General features: G+C 43.6%; 1 protein-coding gene across 4 annotated transcripts in view; it reads left to right on the top strand.

Moving 5' to 3' along the window:
* Window positions 1-22,393, top strand: part of CHD7 (chromodomain helicase DNA binding protein 7) — a 552,230-nt gene that overhangs the window by 299,565 nt on the left and 230,272 nt on the right. For all 4 annotated transcript variants that reach the window (XM_069220233.1, XM_069220235.1, XM_069220234.1 and 1 more), the window contains one exon: window positions 15,255-15,390. In XM_069220233.1, coding sequence (XP_069076334.1) covers window positions 15,255-15,390 — 136 coding nt within the window. The remainder of the gene's footprint in view (window positions 1-15,254; window positions 15,391-22,393) is intronic.

The raw sequence follows: 22,393 nt of genomic DNA on the forward strand, positions 1-22,393 counted from the left end.
TAAAATTGAATAAGGCGGAATCTGGCATTGCGGGTGACACTAGTATGGCTGGATAGTGCCCCCGACCAAGTGGCGTCTGTGAAAGGTCTCGCTAGATCACCCTCCCAAGTGGTTCGCAGAGCAGTGTGGGCATTCATTGTAAGTGCTCTAAGTGCATCAGTGAACCACCGAATCAGGTGCCTACCTTGCCCCATAACTTGTAAGTATTGCACCAGCAGGTGTGTGTGGGGGGGCTCAGAGGTCCTATCTCCCCATCTGCACGATAGCACCTTCAGCAATGAATTGTACAAAAGAAACTGCCCTGAGGGCAGCCCCATCTCTCCCGAGAGCTCACCAATTTGAATCACACCACCCTCGCTATAGAGGTCACCCAGTGTGTGTAGGTCAGCTGCGTGCCAAGGACCCAGTTCAGCGGCCTTTGTGAGACGTGCGGCATACCCAGCAAGACCAATGCTGGTGCATAGGGAATAGTGTCGCTTGTGAGGCGCAGAGACCTACGGTAACAGAGGTGAGCTACGTTTAGCAGTAGCTCCGCAGGCGGCCGCAACGTGATAAGGGGGTGAAAGAGATGCAATATCAGTGTTCATGTCTAGGGCGCAAGTTGGTTGCAGTGTCGGCAAGCTGGAGGCCTGCCAGCCAACGCACCACCCATTGAAGCTGGGAAGCCAGCTAGTTATGTTCCATATTCGGAACCAACAGGCCTCTCAGGGTCAGTGGTAAATAGTGTTTTCAACACCACTCTACAGCGGCCTTTATTCCAGATGAACTCCGGCATTCTAAGTTCCAATTCGCTGAAGAAGCCAGCTGGAACATAGTGGGGCAAATTAGAGAAGTAGTATAGGAGGCGAGGAAGGACCCCCATTTTTAAGAGGGCGATCCTGCCGGCTACTGAGAGTGGTTAAGTTTGCCAGAAGGTCACTTGTGATCGGATGGAAGACATTGCTCTGCCACGATTGCCATCGTGGAGGTCCCTCTCCGTATGAAATATCTGTATGCCCAAATAACTGAACTTCCTGGGTTGCCAGGAGACATCTGTTCCAGAAATTCGCAGCCTCGAGTCTGGCAGTCCAGGATCAGAAGGAAAAAGGCATGATTTTGCCCAATTAACACGCAGACCGGAGAGTGTGGCGAAACGGTGCAGGATGACTGCAATATCGGGAGGGACGTTGCCAACATCACCGAGATACAGAAGAAGATCATCCGTGTATAGAGATATGATATGTAGGCTGTCATCCAATGGGATGCCCCAAGTCTGCCCAGCCCTACGGAACTCCACAGCCAGCGGCTCCATCGCCAGAGAAAACAGCAATGGAGAGAGGGGGCAGCCCTATCTAGTACCTCTGCCCACCTCTATCGGGTCAGATATGAGCGTCCCAACCTTAACCCTAGATCGAGGTCAGGTATACAACAGCTGGATCGTGCGCAGGAAATGCCGATCCCAATTCGGCGCAGCGACTCTTACAGGTAAGACCATTCCAAGGAATCCAAGGCCTTCTCCAGGTCAAGCACTAGACATCCTGCTCGAGGCCAATCCTGTGTTGAGTATTGCATGACTCTGAATAGGCGCTGGATATTGTGCGATGTATCCAGTGCAGGCACAAATCCATTCTGGTCTGAGTGCACCAGTTGCAGAACCGAAGGTGCCCAATGAACTGCCAGGACCTTGTCCAGGATTTTGTAGTCCGTATTGAGCATCGCTAGCGGCCTGTAGGAGACCAGCTAAATTGGGTCTTTGCCCGGCTTAGGGAGCGACACCAGCCGCACCTAGCGCTGTGAAGCCAGTAAGGTCGACTACTTCAGCGCCTGCTCATAAAGACAGAGAAGACTAGGTGCGAGTGTTGCAGAGAAAGACTTGTAAAACTTGGATGGGAGACTGTCCGGGCCAGGTGTTTTGCCTGCTGATAAGGCTTGTATACCTTCACACACCTCAGTGAATGTCAGGGGTGCCTGCAGCTGTGCTCGTTGGTCATCTGACAATCTGGGTAAGGCAAGTGCTGAAAGTCAGCTCCCTCCTCTAGGCCTGCTGTCACCGTAAAACAGTAAAACGACTGATAGTGCTCAGTAAATTCACAGTGAATCTCCTTAGGAGTATGGAGGATGTTCCCGGCTGCTGAACGGATTTCCTTAATAGGACTTCGATCTTGGTCTTGGCGAGTAAGCCAGGCCAGCAATTTGCCTGAAAGGTCGGCCATAGCATGTGTGCGAGCCGAGTGAGCTGCATAGTTTAAACAGCGCAATCTCTCTAATAAGGGGATGTGTTCTGCTCTAGCCCTTGCTAGTTGCTGTGACTTGGGTGTGAGGTGAGACTGTTTACGTTCATATCCCATCAGGGACCTCTCCACTCTGGTTAAGTCACTCTCAAGAGACCTCCGCAAGATCCATTGTGTGCCCGTGCATTGACCTCTGATAAAGACCTTAAATGCCTCCCATTCAATTAATTCAGAGGATGCATGCCCATATTATGTTGAGTATTCGGGGATTGCCTTGTCCAACGAGGCCCTAAAAGCTGCATCCTCCAGCTGCGTCTCCAAATGGGGATGCTGGGGCAGGACGAGTCCCCATCCCAGTTGCAGAAGCTGTGGATTGTGATCTGAGTGAGTACGGCCCAAGTATTCGGACCACTGTACTGCAGAATGTTAATGGTACATACCATCCAACTGGTGTGGTGCAGAAAAGAACAAATAGACCCTAGTAGTGGGATGACGTTGACACCACACATCCACCATTTGCCAGTGTTGAAGCCAGTTGCGCAGCGCCTGTGCAGCTGTAACTGTAGGATCCGTGGCAGGAAGGAACGGTCCAGTGAGGGGTCTAGGACGCAGTTAGTCTCCCCCGAATAACCTGGGGAGGTCGCTCCAGTGAGACAGGAGGTTGGAAAGCATGTGTAAGAATGAGGCCTGATTTGTATTCAGAGCATATATAGACCCCAGCCTCACGGCTCGGCCACCAAGGTGTACGCGCACCAGCACGTAACGCCCCTGCTCATCCACAGTTTGATAGTCAGCTACAAACGGGGTGCCCGGCTTAATCCAAATAAGTGCTCCCTGTCATAAGAGGAGAAGCCTGTTGCATAAAGCTGTCCATGCCAGCGCCACTGCAGTCTAGCCAGCTCAGGTTGCGCAAGGTGAGTCTCCTGCAGGAACGCTATTTGTATTAAATCCCTTTTAAGATATGAATATATACAATATCTCCGTGCTGGTGTGTTTATGCCTCGCACATTCCATGTAAGTAGATTGAAGGGATTCATGGTGGATCAGTAGATGAACAGTGTTCTGGTGACCCAACCCCAGAGACAGGGAACTTCAACAGACTAGTAGCTGGGCCCCAAGGAGGGAGTGGGCAGGGCGAACATAGGCTCCATACAGAAAGTAACAGAAGCAACTGAGGACCAATAACAGGCCCAATAGTAACGTTAGTGAATACCATTAGAGCAGACGGACAACTGGTGTCTGCCCAAACTAAGTAGTACGCCTATGCCGCGCAAACTGTTCTAGAAAAAGGACCCCTCTAGTGGGAATGTGGGGTAGGCAAGGTGCTGGATATGCAGCAATAGCCGGGGCGTAACCCCTAGTCCAGCATGAGCGCGGGGAGTCAACAGCAGTAGAGTGCAGCATGTAGGGCAGGGGACATACGGAGGCGCTACGTCCAAGGCCCGTCAATCATAACAGCAGGGTCAGCAGCATCAAACACATACACGGTCACAGAATTAAGATATGTGGTGTATCAGCGACAGTTATTCGAATAATAGTTAACATTTAACTTTACCACTACCTGCTAAACAGTATATTTTTGGTATGATTGGGTAAAGTCAGTGTAGTTCATCAGCTGTCTAAGGTGTCACCGCTGGGCAGTGGGATGACCCAAGGTCAGAGGATGTCCCGAGGGAGGAACCCTCATCTCCATTAGAATTAGTGGTCTGCTTCTCCATCCGAAGCTACTGAAATGACACTAATGGCTGCCACGGTTTGCAATGCACAGCGGCATTCCTGCATAATTTGTTCCAGGTCGGGAGCGTGTGCACCTCTCCCAAGGCAGCCACATGCCTTTCGCGATTCCTACGTTTACAAGGCTGTAGGTCCCGGGTCACCGACTCGGTTATGTCGGGGTCTCGCCGATTGACCAGCTCCGAAGATTCCAACCAGTCCCATGTCGCCTCTGCTGTGCTGAAGAAGTGCGTTTTATCATCCGCTACTACACACAATTTGGCCGGGAAGAGAAGGGAATATGACAGATTGAGGGAGCGGAGTTTGCGCTTGACTGGCAGGAAGGGTGCATGCTCTCTTTGTAGGGCAATGGTTTAGTCCGGGAATATCATAACCGGGTTATTGTGCACTCGAATTGCAGGTATTGTGCACTCGAATTGCAGGTAGTGTTATCACCGCCCATAATATAATATCCCTGTCTGCATAATGTAAAGCCAGAGAAGGAATGGTTGTGGGCCAGCACCCGGCGGTTGGGCCCTGGTAGGGACTCTGTGGGCTTGTTCAACCAAAGAAAAAGGGTGTCAACAAGCCTTCCGGCATCAGCTCCTGAAGCCAGGACTCAGCGAAGGCAACTGCGTCTGGGCTCTCCGCACCTTCCAGTAGGCCTATTGTTCTAAGATTATTCCATCTGGTGCCACCCTCTGCATCGTCTACACGGCGTTCCAGTGTCCCTATCCAATCCAGCGTGTTTTGCAGTGAAGCCTCCAGCCATTCTGTCTTAGGCGTTAGGTCCTGGAGCTGGTCCTCTAGTGTGCAGGTTCTATCCGCTAGTTTTCAGTGGTCCGCATGTAGGAGGGTGAGATCACTGGCCACCTTGTCAATTTTACCCTCCAACGAGGTTTGAGCTTGCTCCAAAGAGGTGCCTATGGGCTGCACAGCATCCAGTTTACTGCCATCTAGGGATAGTCTCCAATCGCGGCGTTTGCAGCCTGGATCCGGTACCAGAACAGAGGCGACCCGCTCCTCCCATGTTGTCTTTTGGGGTGGGTTCTGGATTGTGACACAGATCACGGGCTTGGGAGCCCGTGTGTTATCGTTCATATAGTAGGGCCGATTGCATGCGCAACGTTACAGTCCAGGTGCTGCAGCACGAGCAGCCTCACTCTCCGCTGTGTCCAGCTGCACACCATTACCAGGGGATAGCTGCAAGAATGACCAGCTATTCCTGCCGGTTAGTTAAAAATGCGCAGGGTGGGGAGGCCGGTCAGACTGAGCAGTGTCCACGTGCTCCAGCCCACTGCTCTGGATTCCACTGCAGATACCGTCCAAGCTGCTAGTCCCCCACCCCCCTCCGCCCGCCCACCACCGCTGGTGGTAAAATGAACCTCTGCAGGCCCTCACCATCCAATGGGCCCAAGGCCCCACCACGCTCTGCCCTCTGCTTTGTTGAAGCCCCCTGGACCCTGTTTCAGCTCCCGGGCGTCCGACTTTAGTAGGCCCCACGCACCCAGCCACTGCAGGGCCTCAGCAGCAACTGACCGAACCCACCAGGTGAACGGGACACCCGCTCACCTCTAGCCAGGCGATCCCGGCTCCTCCACACTCAGTCCAACCCAGCAGCTAGTACCATGTCAGGTGCTCCCACGCTTTTTCCGTCTCCGTCTCCATCTCCTCCAAGCCCGGAGAATTGGCTGCGCAGGACCAGTCTCCTCTGGCCGGGTCACGTGGTGTCGCCGGGGCAGGCCGCAGCTCTCACTCCCTTGCGCAGGCCAGTCACCCCGACGGCAGTCAAGACGTGTCTGCGCACTCCCGAAGCATTCCCCTGGGGGGGGGGGGTCCAGTAGTCAAATGGGTAGTCGAATGGGTGCTGTTGCAGGCTCCGATCGGCTCCTGAAATCTGTATAATTTGTGGATACATGGGGCCTGCCATCTTAGCCTGCAAGCCACCCCCCCCACACAATTAGTCACTTGATGGTAGAGAAATCAAAGTTACACATGTTTGACATTAGTACAGGACGGCTAACAATCAAGCACTTTTTATTTGCAAGCCACTGTGATTCAAGTTTGCATAAATAGCTTAATTTGTGTGCACAACAAGTTTTAGAACACACGACCTGAGTGGATGATGTGGCTGGGTGGTGTGCAGTACTTAAAAAGAAGCTAATTTTACTTTATCCAAAATACACCAGTAGACGCAAAAGAACCACTGAAAAGGCCTCCTTAAATGGAAAGGTTTTTTTCTCAGAAAAGTAAAAAGGTATCTTGAAATTTCCTGAAAATATTGAAAGAATGTTACGGTGATGTGGAAAAAAAAAAAAAAACACAAAGAGCAAATGAAATTTGTAGGCTGTGATATGCAATGAGACTGAACTTCTGGTCTCTGCCAATGAACTGTGAATGACTTCACAAATTGTAACTTTAGAGGGAACAGTATTTAGCCAAACACTGTGTCTAGAAAACACAGGTCAGTTATTGCGTTGCAGCCAGCAGGTCTTGCATATTGCTTGCACTTGGACCTCACTGAGCACGGCCAAAGGCTGTTTTCTTGTGGCTATTTATTTTCTAAGCCTTGTACATAGAGGTTGCTAAACATAGATAAGAACTATCTCGGGTAGGTTTTTAAAGTTTTTTTTTTTTTTTAAATACCCACTGTCCACCACTGAAGTGGGCTCAGTTCTAATAGACATCCTTTAACGCAGCACTAGGCCTGTGCAAACACAGTCCCTGCATCAGAGCTCATTTGTTATGTCCATAGGTTGAACTCTGGGAGTTATGGAGTATGGAGGTCATTGAGTGCCTTTGCAATGTTCAAGATGTCATCGTTAATACTTCATACCCATTGTTATATCATATGAATTGTTTTGTCCTATTGTTATTTGTGATGCTATTTATAATTTGTGTGGTGGTTGAGCAGTCAATTGGAAATAGTTATGGTAACATTACTGGTCAAATTTCAGTATTTTGGTTTAGATTCTGAATCATAACTATGATTATGGATCATACGTATATAGTTATATGATGCATTATAGGTAAATGAACTAGGAGTCAATAATTCATGCAGGGGGTCTCTGGTGACTTAATAAACCATAAGCCTCAAGGCAGAATAATCTGTAAATGTTATCATAACAGTATTTTATCTGTCTGTTGTTGAATACCTATTATGTACAGTACCATTAGTTTGTGGGATTTGGGTCATTCCAACGCTTGTCATTTGATGGCTTTCTTGTCGGTCACATTTGCTCGCTTGCGTTCTTCTTGTTTTTGTCGCTTTCCCGGAAAGCGCTTCTTTACCATCCTTATGATTGGATGGCTTACATGAGGGAACTATTTTTTTATTTGAATATTCCATTGAGTGTTTTTTCTTGCTCCCTACAACCACAATTTGTTGTACCTTTGCATCCCTACCCCGTACATAGTTGCTACATGCCCTTCCCAGCTTACCACTAAAAGCTTAGCAACAGAGAATACTTTTTACTCCGGATTACTCTGGTTTATCTCCTGCCTTTCGCATGTTATATCGAAGCCAGGACCATGGTGCGCACAGACGGCATTTATTGTGCTGGAAGGAGGATCAGGTTTCACCAGTCAGTCTGTGTTTTAGGCAGAAGAGTGACTATAAAAATGTCCCACAACCAGATCCCTAGACTGCTGCACATTACATTTGTTTCAGCTCCAAGTGGTATGGGAAGTAAACGGCGCATTCTTTTTTAATCTGACAGTTTCTCAGACAGCTGTTGTGGTCTCTTGTGTGCCTGTAAATATTCCTAAGTGCTATTTTTAAGCAGGAGCAAATGCAATAGGATTTCTAAATTTTGTCAGTTTTCTGTGTGAAATATGAAAAATAAACCTTGCCATTTGTAACGATTGAAAATATTCAATTTCATGTTCAGTTTAGAGGTAACTCTAAAACATTTGCTTTTCCTCCAGTATTTTCTTTTTTCGACAATGCTCAACAAACAATTATTTGCAAATCCAGTAGCTTTACACTTAAATTCTAAAGGCAAAATCTGTTGGTTTTGCCATTGCTCGTTTATTAATGGTGTATTTCGGTGCAGTTAGTATGAGGATATTATTTTATTTTACAGGATAAAGTTTATTGTAAATAGTAAGCGTACTATCATACTGTGTGGTTGTTTTTAGCATGCTAAAAGAATAATATGTAAACGTTAAAAAGTGATGCTTCATTAGAGATGTTTACCAAGGTAAGAGTTACATTACCCTCTTAGCTGCTGGGCCTTCTCCCCCACCCCCCCCAGTGCTGAGCTCTTTTTTTGGCTATTTGGGGTAGTTCGCGTTCGCGCTTAGGCCTTCATAACTTTTTGTCCACATAAGCTATCCGCGCCAAATTTGCGTCCTTTTTTCCCAACATCCTAGGGATACTAAAGGTACCCAGAGTTTCTGGGTTCCCCTGGAGAAGACCAAAAAATTAGCCAAAATACACCTAAAATTTAGTTTTAAAAAATAAATGGGGAAAAAAGGGATGCCGAAGAAGGCTTGTGTTTTGTTTTCCTGAAATGGCACCAACAAAGGGTTCGCAGTGCTAAAATCACCATCTTCCCAGCTTTCAGGGACAGGCAGAGTTGAATCAGAAAACCACATTTTTCAACACAATTTTGGCATTTTACTGGGACATAGTTCATTTTTACTATGTTTGGTGCTTTCAGCCTCTTTCCAGTTAGTGACAGGAATGGGTGTGAAACCAATACTGGATCCCGGAAAACTAAGCATTTCTGAAAAGTAGACAAATTCAGAATTCATCAAGGGGTCATTTGTGTAGATCCTAAAAGGTTTTCCTACAGAAAATAACAGCTGAAATAAAACAAAATATAGAAATTGAGCTAAAAAAAAAAAAACATTTTTCTCCACTTTTTACTCTTTTTCCTGCAATGTCAGATTTTTTTTAAAGCAATATACCGTTATGTGTGCTGGACTCTTCTGGTTGCAGGGATATATAGGGCTTGTAGGTTCATCAAGATCCCTAGGTACCCAGAGCCAATAAATGAGCTGCACCTTACAATGGGTTTTCATTCTATTCCGGGTACACAGCAATTAATTTGCTGAAATATAAAGAGTGAAAAATAGGTTTCAAGAAAACCTTTGTATTTCCAAAATGACCACAAGATATGGTGTTGAGAAGCAGTGGTTATTTGCACATCTCTGAATTTCCGGGGTGCCCGTACAAGCATGTGCATTACAGGCCATTTCTCAAATAGACGTCTTTTTTTTACACACTGTCTTACATTCGGAAGATAAAAATGTGGAGAAAGACAAGGGGCAAGAACACTTGTTGTGCATTCTGTGTTCCCCCAAGTCTCCTGATAAAAATGGTACCTCACTTGCGTGGGCAGGAAAGGCAATATGGACACATCACATTTTCACACTGAAATCTGACGTTTTTTTTGCAAAGTGCCTAGTTGTAGATTTTGGCTTGTAGCTCAGCCGGCACCTAGGGAAACCTACCAAACCTGTGCATTTTTTAAACTAGACACCTAGGGGAATCCAGGATGGGCTGACTTGTGGGGCTCTCACCAGGTTCTGTTACCCAGAATCCTTTGCAAACCTCAAAATGTGGCCAAAAAAACACTTTTTCCTCAAATTACGGTGAGAAAGTTCTGGAATCTGAGAGGATCCACAAATTTCCTTCCACCCAACGTTCCCCCATGTCTTCCGATAAAAATGGTACCTCACTTGTGTGGGTAGGCCTAGTGCACGCGACAGGAATAGATCACACAACGGTCCTTACATATGAGGCAACTGTTGACCCTGGGGTGATCCATTCCTGACGCAGGCACTAGGTATAGGCACTCAAGTGGGGTAGTGTTTTTACCAGGACAGGTGAGGAATCACTGGGTAGTAGGAATTTTGTGGATCCCAGCATATTCCTGTAGTTTGTGAGACAGAAATGCAAGAAAAATTGAGTTTTTATTAATCATTTCAGCTGTGCAGGGTATTCTGGGTAGGAAAACTTTGGGGAATCCACACAAGTCACACCTCTGTGGACTCCCCCGAATGTCTAGTTTCCAGAAATGTTTGGGTTTAGTATGTTTCCCTATATGGCCACCGAACCCAGGACCAAAAACACAGGTGCCTGCCTTACAAAACCAGTATGTTTTGTGATAGATAATTCTGATATCTCCATAATACGATTTGGGCGGTGGAATTTGGGGCTGAACTAAATTGGGGAGCTCCCAAGAGAGCACTCTCACTCTGTGCTTGCCGCCGCATTTACCTGCTCTCTGGGTTGGGCTAACCCACTATTGCCCCGTTGCACAGACTGTGCTTGCGAAGGGACAGCAGGACTGTCCTCATCACCTCCTTCATAATTTACTGGAAGAGGAGTTATCCAATAGGACTTCTCCGACTGAAAAATCACTCTGAGTCTGCGCCATTATCCTATCCTTCAGATGCTCTCTCAGTATCTGCTGTCTCAGACTCTGATCTTATGTCAGAGCTGCCCTCTATAACCCGAGTGACGGCGTCAGCAGCAGTCATCCTTCAAGATGCCATCTCTATTAGCTAAACTGTTGCTCTAAAACGCTAGCCTACGTAGACAGTCACAAAATTGCTGGTGTGTGATACGTGCAACAGTAGAGGCCACTTTACCTGCGCTTCGTCCCTCAATCAGCACGTTCTTTCAAGACACTCAGAAAACACCTTGTCACATACCATTTGTCACAGTCTTTAGCACCTTCTGCACCCAGTCCAACAATCATTATTGGTGCTCCCACTCCCATGTCGTCCTCCTCTGATTCCCTCATCATCCAGAAAAATTGCCTTTCACCTCTCCATAGCCGCCCCCCATTGTGCACATACATTTAATTTGCATTATAGCGCAGGAAATGGCTAACTTTACTAATGTACTCTGCTATTTACGTAAAATACAGATTTGCTCTTTGCAGTAGCGATATAAACCTTCAGCCCTTCTTTATGGCACTAAAACTGCCACTAGACAAAAGTCTGATCCTTTTGTAGCAGAAACATAATCACAAGACTTACTTGACTTTTTTATTGCTGCCTAAAAGCTACAGTTGAAATGCGTCAGATGAAGTATGTGCTTTGCTTTGAAGACGTAAGCTGCAACTGCAAGACAACTGGTGGCAAATATATATATATATATATATATATATATATATATATATTATACACACACACACATGGGTCTGGTTTTCCTGGGGGCCGATCGCAGCCCCCAGGGAAACCACACATGCATTGACAAAAGTGATATATATATATATATATATCTATAGATCTATCTATAGCTATAGCCATATAGATACATCTATCTACATAGATAAATATATATATATATGTATAGATTGATATATATATATATATTAATCTATATTATTTTTGTAGTTTTATGGTTTCCTTGGCGGCTGCCCCCCCCCCCCGAAACCCCCCCGCCCCCCCCAAAGTGAAATCCCTGGTGTCTTGTGGCGATCGAGGGCCAGGAAATGCGTTCAGGAACATCTCGTATGAAAGGGGAGAGTCTCCCCTTTCATACGAGGCCTTCACGAACGTGGGGAAGGCCGTTTGGGGCTATTTTCCCCATCGAAGCAGGAAGCAGCCGTTGTGGCGTACTGACGTCACAAAGGTGTGGGTGTGGGGTGGGGGGGACACGGAAAAGCTTCAGTGTCTCCCAGGCACTGAAAAGGAAGGAAAAAAAAGTTGCACCGAGTATTTTTGAGCCCCCTCCCTGGTGTCGGCAACTGGTCGTGACCCGCACCAGGGAGGTAGTGCGGGCGTACTTAACGGGTTATTCTGTAAAAGTGAGGTTTAGACCCTGTGCTCTGCAGCATTTAGCTAACATTGGGCGTTAAGTGTTGCGATGTTGTTTACTCTTCAGGGCAACAATTCTGATTGATCCAGAAGTGATGACTCACAACAATGTATTGATGTGTTTTCTATCTAAATGCATAGTCGTGGTTTGAGAATAATCAGCTTGGGAGGATCTCAAAAAGAGAATAAGCTGCCCACTGTATGCAGTCTGTAAATTCACTGAACTTGTATTATTTTACTAATTATGTAAAATAGTCATCTGAATTATATTCCTGTACGCTGTTGAGCACCACTTCTTCATAAGCAACACTTGTGCATTCTCTAAAGGTAGGCTTTTTTAGTGTAGGAAAAAGTAGCACTTCTAGTCTGATCAACTGAGTAAGATCAGAATTTGCTCTTTAATAGCACATTTTATGTCTCACCTACGACAGTGTACACTTTCCAAGCTCTCGCTTGCTAGAGGTATTGTATAAAACAAGAGACTTTCAGCTCGCTCCTTGCTGAACATTTGTTGGCTTCATTCTCATTCTTTTACTCTGCCTTCTAATTGGCCAGTGCATCTGACTTCACTATTTGTTCTTTCGGCTGGAGCATGGACCAAGTACTAATTTCTTCTGCTTGATTACTGTCTTTCTGTTGATTGTGCTGTGATTGAGGTACTTCTTTACTGTTTCTTCTTCCCTGTTATCACTGTTGAACCTTTCACCAGTTTTAGCTATGTTTTTGCTATGCCACACATACTTTAAAGAAGCCCTTTCTCCTTTGAAATTGATGTTTTTATATGACGACAAATGTTATCTGCTTCCAAATGTATTTTCGCAGAGACCTGTCATCTTTTTTTTTTTTTTTCTCTTGCCTGGGTAGATTAACTGATTTGCTCAGGATCACAGGGGTGTTGAGCTGAGACCTAAGCATTGGCAAAGCCAATAGGTCTCACTTTTGAGACTAATGGCTCTGCCATTAACCTTTGTTCATGCTGTACATCATGGGCAGTACTAACTTTGGCAATGATTTGCATTTAATGCTGCATAGTACAGTGGCTAAAATAATAATGAAAACAAGCATTTTCAAAGCAATAGGTCTCACATTTGTTTGTTAGAGCTATTGGCATTGCAAATTGACAACTGGGCTTTTTGCCATATAAATTGGTCAGTTCTGCCTCATCATTTGTTGTTTTCCTGCCACATAATTCCAGTAGCCCTGCATATAACTAAAGCACTTCCATTTACCTTCTTGCTCTATTTGCAGCATACAAAGAAAATATTGCCAATTAGCATCCTAATTTAAATTTGCCACGCTAATTAGAATAGAACAACACTTTCACCGCCCCACTGTCAGAGTTGCTGGATGTCTAACAGAAACGCACGGGGGAAGGCTAGGACTGGAAATATTGAAAAGGATGTGCGAAGAGGCACGCAATGTAAATAAGTCTAACATGATCTAGCTGGCCCACCATTGTTAAATGTCAAGCAAAAGTCCAAGGTATGCGGAAAGAGAGAAACCCTATTTCCCATTCACGTGTTATTGTAAAGGCTGATTATGTTCTTACATTAAGTATGTGTTTTCGTGAACACTGATGAAATTTTTTGATATAATGCAAACTACTTGCATCGGTTTTGAATAGATCGTGCTAATGTGTGCATAATTCTTAGAACATGGATGGAGTGAAACGGGCTCTAATATAGAGGCAGTTCACCATGCCTTAAAGATATTTTGACAAGTTTCTTGAAGTCTCCAAGACACAATCACTAGCATGGCATGGGAAAAGCAAGAAAAGAGTTCTGGGCAATAACACTAAGACCCCATTTGCTAAGCTTATAAATTAAAGTGCTCAATAAAACGGTGTGAAGGAACAATACTAAAAAATTAGTTGGCACTTCAATCGCAGAAACCAATTTGACTGGCCCTTGTCTGCTCGAGTCTGTGATGATCTACTTTAGAATTGTATTCCATGCACATAAATATGGAGCAGTCCATGCAGCCTCTATGAAAATACTTTGACCGTTATGTAATGCTTGTCAGCTAATGAGCACTGCTGTGGCTGTACATGGAAAAAAAAAATTACACCTGAGCATGGATCCATTGTAAATCACAGTTTGCTCATCTAAAATGAGGAGAGGGAGCAGAGACAAGCGAAATGAGGAGCTTAATGAAGAGGGGCCCAAGTGCTACAATATCTGACACTTGTATGTTAGTATTGTGCAATAGCCTCTTTGAAGCTGCCAGATACTTGTTTCATAAACACACTGTTAACATAATAAACACATGGATGGCGTGAAGCAGCAGCCGCAAGAACCGCGGAGGAAGCGGCTGCCATTTTGCATTAATACCAGCAATAATTAAACCGAACGGGCTCAGCATTGAGTGAAATGGATGAGCTATGCTGTGCAGAACAAAAGAAAGGTGTGCCGCCATACTTCAAGATCAAGCGCAGCATTGCGCAAATTCACAAATCAAATTTTTAAAAAGTAAGCTAGCAGCAAAAAGACAAAAACGAAAATAAAACTTTGTGGTTGTTCAGATTTGTACATAACGTAGCTTTAAAGCAAACGCAAAAAAAAAAAACATTATCGTCTCATGGCTCCCGAAGGAAATACAAAGAAAATAATGAGACGTAACTGGTGCACAAGCCAAGCACTCCAATACTGCTGATCGAGTTCACACTTTATCAAACTTTAAAGCACCATGGAGCTCGAAGAGGAGAGACAAAATAAAGTAGTTTGCTCACATTAAAGCATATCAGCAATGGTGTAATTATCCATGTAACAGGGTCAGTCTGCAAGACGTAACCGTTTTAAGTCAGGACAAATGTAAAGCATTTACCAATGACTTCAAGGGATTTTTGCAAGGAAAGCCCAGGAACAATTGAAAGTGATGAGCATGATAGGCGTGGTTAAACCCCACAAATACATTACTACAGGTCGGAAAAGCAGCACTTGCGCGCTGTCATGCTCAATCTAAACAGGACTCTGATGCATCCAGTGCTAATGCACTTAAAAACAAAAAAAAAAAAAAAGAGATAGCAATAGCATGTTAGCCCTAGCAGCTTCCTAGCACTTATTTTTCAAATTAGTTTTGCTCGCATTGCAAAGCATCTACGCCGCTGTACAGCATGGCTATGAAACATTGGCAAAGCCAATAGCTCTCATTGGCAAGACCTATTTGCTTGGCCAGTGCTTGTTATGCACCTGTCAGGTCTGAGATTTGGGGGCTGTCAGTGTATTGTTACCTTTCTGATGCAAAAATGTTAAGAGTCGTCATAAGGAAGAACAGTGGTGCACTGAAAATTATGTGAAAGTGAAGTAACCTTTTCCAATCCACACTTAACCATGTCACACTTAAAATCCATAAAATGTGCTGGGCAGATTAACCCTTAATGTATTGGATTTTTTCATGTTTTTCAGGATTGTGCTATCCAGACCCCACACTGTGCCATATCCATAGCCCACTTTCTAGGCCACTTATTGCTGGGTGATTTTTTTTTTTTTTTTTTTCAATTTAATTTAGAAGCCATTACCTTCAAAATCAGTAACAAATTATCTTGCATTTTAGCAACAAGCCTGATTCGGAAACGAGCGCTTCAAAGAAAAAGATAAACAAGGAAAAACTGGAAGGAGTTGAAAGTGCAGAGTTGGAAAAGACACCACCACCCCATTCTCCCGAGGAAGAAGACGACGCGGTAGTTCAGGTTAATAAATATTATTTTGTTGACTTCTAAATTCTGCTTACGTTTTTGCAACACAACGTGGCTTTTAAACACTTCGTGCAGCTTTACATCTTGGTTCCAGAAATTATTCAGTACATCTACTTAGTTTAACTAAACTGTAATATTGCAGAATTTGATGTTTGAATGAGTGTTATTTTGTGTCTGTTGTAAGGTGACCTGTGGGACAATACATGAAAATAATATTGACTAATGTTGTTGCTACTATTATGCCTGAGCTTAATTATCCAGGACTATTTTAGAGGCATTTCTACTTAAGTTTGCATTTATTAATAATACTGCAGAAATAGGCAAGCTGGAAATGAAGCATCGACATGCACATTTTGGCACATTTCCTTGATTACTTTTAGTCCCTATTGTAAACTAATGATGATTTTGGAGTCAAACGGTTTTCATTGTAGAACGTGTTTTAGAAAGAGAGGCGCACCTTATCACGCCAGTGCACAATGCGATTTTGTTGAACCGTTTTAAATGAAAAGTGGTAGCTGGCTGTATCTATTGGTATGGTGACTCCTCTATTTATTGCATAGGTGTGTGTGTTTTTGCTGTGATTTAATTCGAACATGTTGTCCTTCATTTTACTAAGTGCCTAGACTAGCTGCATAATTTTATTAATCAAGACTAGGCCTTTAAATTGGTGGAAGTTCTACATATGCTGTTTTATGTATTCATTACTTTTTTAATACTTTTGCATAATCTGTGTTTCACGGGGTCAAAACTAAATCCCAAATTGCAACTCCGGTTCTCATATCCTTAATCGTGAATGTGAAAAGGCGTCCATGGGGCTAGTAGTTTCAGCTGACAGTAAATGAGATACGTGCTTCTCGATTTATTTTAGTATAGATTATGGTGTGCCAACTGTGCAGTCACATATTGACTCCTGCGCCTTGGGGGAATATTCATATGTTAACCTGTCTATTCTACTTAAATTCACGCTAGGGGCCATTGCGCCTCTTGAATGCTCGACTAGATGAAAATTGTGGAGTTTGCATTTGGCTTGGGTGTTCACAGGCCCTAAAGCTGAAAGGGCACATATTCACGTTATTGCAGATACATTCATGTAGCAATTTACGCAAAGCAATTCCTTTTTGGTCGGGGAGAATAGCAGCGGTGCCAAAACCCAACTATATGCGCAGCATATGCAATAAACATGTCAGTATTTTTCCCGTCAGTATGCTGGGCCGAGACATTGTTATAAGTGTTTACTTGCCTTTTGCAAATTTAGTAAACATTGTAATTTTTATTCTGTCTGGTACACTCTGTGTCCGGTTTTAGGAATAATATTCACATCGAAATTATACCCTTTAAATCTTAGGAACATTTTGTCCTTTGTCTAGAAAAGCAATCCATACCTGAACCGAAGCTACCCCAGTCAATTATTTTTCGCATTTGCATGGCCAATGAATCCACGGGTTAGCTGCATTCTGCTCTTCTAATTTGCAACGTTGTAGCTGTATATCGAAAATTGGCAATTTATTTTCGGGACAACCTTTGCCAAACCTTTTCTTGTTTGGTTTCCCATCAACATACGATTATAAGGGGATGTTGAACCTCGATGAACAGATATATTTACTTTTTTGCCCATGCTCACATTGATACTAATCCAATAGAGGCATCCTTTGGCACCAGAGCCTGAACATATTTCTTCTAGACGTGGTGTGATGAGCTGTCCTTGTGACCTAACAATAGCTTGCCATGTTAAAATTGTGCATCTTGTCGGTATGTGCGGATTGGTAGTAGTTTAAGTTGGTGTTATGTGATTTATTTTTATTTTGTTCGATGGGTACAGGTAAGGGTATTTCTGGAGTGAGCGTTTTTTCTGTGTGTTTTTTAATTTTTTTTATTTGCTTGTGTATTTGTGATCCTGGTTGTCCAACTAGAGCTCTGCTTTTCTGGAAGTAGCTAACCTAAGTGCACGGATTTGTATATTCATAATTGATCGTATGCAGATGGGTTTCCTGGAAGGACGGATTTTGTGTGTTTAATCTCAGTGTTGACCGGACGCTTTGCAGTTAGAGTACCTAAATTGCACCCTATAATCATTGAACATGTCAACCCAATATTGTCTCATTTAAACGAAATATGAATTTTTGAAAGTCTAGTCACAATAGTTACCCAGTTTGCCCCATATCAGGGGTGTGAAATTTAATAAAATAACTACTTGTCCAAGGGAGAGGCTCCTTCATAAATCTACTTGTCCTTTCGGTGCCATGTAGTGCAGCAACAAATTATGGCAGCAATCTCATTATTTAAAAGATCTGATATTAGCCTCTCAGATCATGCCAGGGCTAATGCTATAATAGGGCTTGAATACTAGCAGTTTCCTTAGTTTGCCACAGTCGCTTATGCTTTCATTATTCTAATGATAGTACTGGATTTGAACGGCAGAATCGCCTGCGGTGTGGGAGACTGAGTCTTAACCCACTACAGGTGACACCTGTCACCCCAATCCAAGTTTTTTGCTCCAGCTAACCAGCAGTGCCTCATCTCCATCCAAGAGCAAGGACGATTAGGCAGCCGAGCACATGACACAATTTACTCCTGAGGGAAATCGTGTTCACTCAGATCTCATCCGTTTCTCTGTTTCATTAGTCTCACATATACAAGGACAGGCAGAAGCAGTATATGTTTCAATAAGGTTTTAATGAAGCAACTGCATCTTAGATAATGTATGTACTGCAATTACAAGGACGATAAAGCTTGACAGGTTTAAAATTGTGACAAGGAGAGTAAAGCATAGAAATAATGCTACCATATTGTCACTGGAGTCAATGGACTAATTCCTACCTAGGCTCTATTAGAGCACAGCATGTTAAGCTCTAGTTCTTCCCTTCAGGTTCCCCTGGGATGACATCATCCCCCATACCTGAGCAAAGGCCTGAAATTTGCATAAGCAGCTGTAGCAAAGCGTTCAGCATACAGCCGTGGCTATCTGGCTGGAATCTCCATCTAACAAGTATGGGACAAGGAAGTGTGTTTATAATAAAACAGCTGATGTTCTGAGAAAATGTCCCTACGTAAGGATGTGTATGTTTATATGAATACCAGAGACAAAGTGTTACCACATTTACCGGCAACCTATCTTACTGCAGCCTTGAGAGAAGCACAGAGTGAAAAAAATGTCTTGTTTAAGAACACAATACTGACCTAGGCAAAGAACAGCTAGATAGAGAGAAATAAAACAAGACCGCAAATGTGGCTATTGTTAAAATAATAAACTAAGCTGAATAAAATATATCTTGGGTAAAGTGCCTAGCTGCAGGCCTGGTCTTGCTAAAATAACGTGTATAGAGCTATAACTAAAATTGCTACACAACACCCTCCCCTTGCTGGTTTAAAGGTGGTTCAAAGCCTAATTATGTATAAAAACTACTATATATCTTAGGTAGATATTTATAAAAATGTCAATAATGACAAGTTAAAAAAATCACTTGAGGAAATATAAAATGACAATTTAAAAATGTTAACTTGTGGCGTAAAGGCTGAATTTCAAGAGTCAGTCATTTTGGAAGTTGCCAATCGAATACGGGACAATTTACAGCAGGAAATCTTCAACTTCGGCAGGTGATAAAGTATGAAACTCTTCGCCAAGAAGAACCAAGGAGCATTTGTGTTCCATAGCCCGCGTGTCAGCCAAGGAAGCAGCATTCCGTGGTGTGCCCAATAATGAGTTCAGAGCTGCATTCTCCATGAAGGGCAACTCATAAGCAGCTTCCCGTAGCAAACGCACCCTCAGCGTGCATGTCTGGTAATGAGCCTACAGCGAGAACATCAACAGATCAGCGTCCAGTGAAAGCAAGTGCTGCGTAGAAAGACAAACTTTAAGTGCATGTTCAAATGAGCACCAGAGGCACCGAAACACAGGCTGCACACAATGCAAAACCTGTCTGAATGACAAAGACCAGTCACACTCCAATTGCACCAGGAGTGTTGCTCCGAAGTACTGCATCATGTGTTCACGACACAGCTGCGCTGGTGGGAGCGCTTTCAGTCCTTTTTGTGGGTGGACAGCCATTGTGCAGAAAAAGTAGCAATAGCAAAATGCCACCTATTATAGCCAAAGTAATTGTAAATCCCCGGAACATGCTGGAGAATATTGAATGGATGGCTGATGTTATTAAACTGAATATAGAGGAAAAGGTGTGAACAAAACCAGAACCAACAGCCTTAAAGAAAATTGTGATTCCAGTAGTACTGAACGCATTAAATATTCATCTTACGAGCTCACTAAAGTGTCTTGGAAAGTTAGTACTTAAAAGGGACTATATCTCTGCTGATGACCTTGCCACCTGAAGTGCGCAGGTCTCGCATGTAGATGTGAGCGCCACAAGTCTTTGGAACAATAAAGCCTTGAGTCTGCTCAGCTTGTCAAAATTCACATTGGAAGTAGCAGTATGGGGCCAAATCCCAGCTACTTCTCTTTGTCTTGTGGGAGGAAAAAGTGCGTTCCCTCGGCATGTAACAATCTTAGAGACTGAAACCACAAACTATTCCGGCTCGCATCCCACAACAGTTTTCACTATTGAGGACAACATAGCTGCCATTTGAATGCACCTGGAACGCAGGTCTAATCAAAGGGACTGGAACTCCCTTCAGATAACAAGCCAAGTTCACTTCCTGTGCAAGGTCAGCTGTTTATAAACCATCGAATGGCTGACAGAAGTCTCACATTCACTACCGCTAAGAAAGCCCTCCTTCATGCCACAGACATTTTTATGAGAAGGGCAGCTCCCACACCTCATGGATGTAACTATCTCCCAGCCTTTCATATCTGCCTATTGGAATGTGTTTTAAACAAGGCGTGAATTGAAGTGTCGAAATAGGCAGATTAATGACCCCGTGTATTAACCATTCAGCAGATGGTATTTCAGCCACAGTGAAAGGCAATTTTTTTAACTTTTCGATGTTTAACATGACATAAGTCACTTCTTTCTTAGCCATTAGTAGTTGTTACGTTAAATTGAATGTAGAAAATATGTCCCTTGCGCTAATGTGTAGCCAAAAAACGCGACCTGCTTTCAGTGATTGAAGTGTCCAAGCCAACTGCATAATGGACCTTAGTTGACTCTGACTATGGTGTAAAGAAGAATTATGTCTTTGTGTTACGTCTATTGCAGAAGAGACAATGTTGTTTAAGGTATATATCTGGTCGGACAGGGTGTTAATAGCATTATCTACAACAGCTAATGCCTTTTGTAAAATTTCCTGGTCTATTTGCCTTAACCGGGCAGCAGCTTCTTGTTGGGGAAAGCTTCCAAATTTCATTATATACTGCATATAAGAAGCCCTTTCTGCCTTGTTTTCTGGGGCCTAGCAAGAAGTCCTGTAAGTCAGTGTTATCAGACAGGAGACTGAGGTGTTCTCTAACAGCATCTAGTGAGGAACTTTTCACCCATTGCTGGCATAGCTTCCCTACACTGTATGTTACTATACCCGCTTGTTCGGATGACACACAGAGAGAGCCTGGCCTACTAGACCTAAAATCCCCCATAGAGTTTACAAAACGGTTGACACCCATTGGTATCTATTGGCCACAATATCCACCCGCCAGGGTGTGACAGTGAAGCATGAAACATGCAATTCTGGACCCTTTCATCGAGCGGATCTTATGTTACATTTACATATTTTTGCCATTTGTGAAATTGTGCAGGGGCAGGAATACTGGGTGCATTCAATTCCTTAATCTTTGCTAAGCCTAAACAACTAGTTTTTTGCACAGTTTCATTTAAAAATATCATTTGACAGGTATCAGGCATGCTGTAAATAAAGCTTCCTTCCCCCTTATTTGCCAATTTCTAGTTCCTCACACACAAGTCAATTGACTTCAACCAGTATTCATAGCCTTCTACAGCCAACCGGCAAAACAAAGGAATTCAAATAAATGTATTTATCGGTCAATAATATGTGTACATTTTCCATTGATGGCAATTTAAAATATGACTCAGCATTTTTAACATTGTGTCCAGAGAAATATGCAAACTTTTCAGAATGTTTTAGAACTCCCTTGTGGTGGAGTTCGACAATGTTCCCATCATGTGTAATTAAAAATAGTCTTTGGGTTACTTGCTCTGTGAATGAAATGGTGTCCATAATAATTATAGCAAAACATATCACCATAATTCTCTTTAGATTGATAAACATCTTCATTTTCAAATACAGTATAATACTGCAATTCAGTCATCATGGAATCAACTGTTTTCACATCCCAGTCATCCGAAACAACTACGGGTATTACTACATCGTTCGTTGAAAGTTTAAACACATATGGTATTTGAATAACCTCTGTCGGGCCGTATATATCAAATGTTATTTATCCCAAACAATCCCGTCAGGAATTGGCATAGCGGAAATGTTCACAAAAGACAAGACTCTGCGGACCTTGTGAGAAGAAAAATGGGGGTTTAGGACCTCATCGCCAGTTCAACTGTTGATCTTTCAGGAAGAAAATGACCAGAAAAAATGTTATGACAGAACCAATCCAAAGGAGGAAAGCTAATACAGTCAAGGAAAGCCATAGATAGTTCCATGGGAAAATACAGTAATTTGTTTTAGGCTAGTTTATCAGCTTACATGTTTTTGACAGTTCTGATGTATAAGAGGCAGATGAGTCTGAAAAGATGTCGTTGCCATCTGCGAAGTATCCAGAAGCAGTTTGTGCAAAAGCTGGAGCCGTATTTGTAGGAGGAGAACCGGTAGGGGTGTCCTGCGGTGGTTCAGAATAAATGACGCCATCAGTCTGTGTTGAAGTTGTGTCAAATCGATCGGTACTTTCAATATTATTTGTTGAAACAGATGTTAGCGGAACTAATGCAAGATCATTTTCCACCCTCCCCAAGCTCTGAGATGTGTCAGCATTGCTGCTTAAAACTTGTAGAGGGACTTCTTGACCAGTAGTGAGAGGGATTCGGGAACTACTGGCTGTTCCTCTTGGTCTGCTGTGCAGGATCGGCCACATGGTGTAACTTGA

This window comes from Pleurodeles waltl, chromosome 2_2 (genome assembly GCF_031143425.1).
Source record: "Pleurodeles waltl isolate 20211129_DDA chromosome 2_2, aPleWal1.hap1.20221129, whole genome shotgun sequence".
Taxonomy (NCBI): Eukaryota; Metazoa; Chordata; class Amphibia; order Caudata; family Salamandridae; genus Pleurodeles; species Pleurodeles waltl.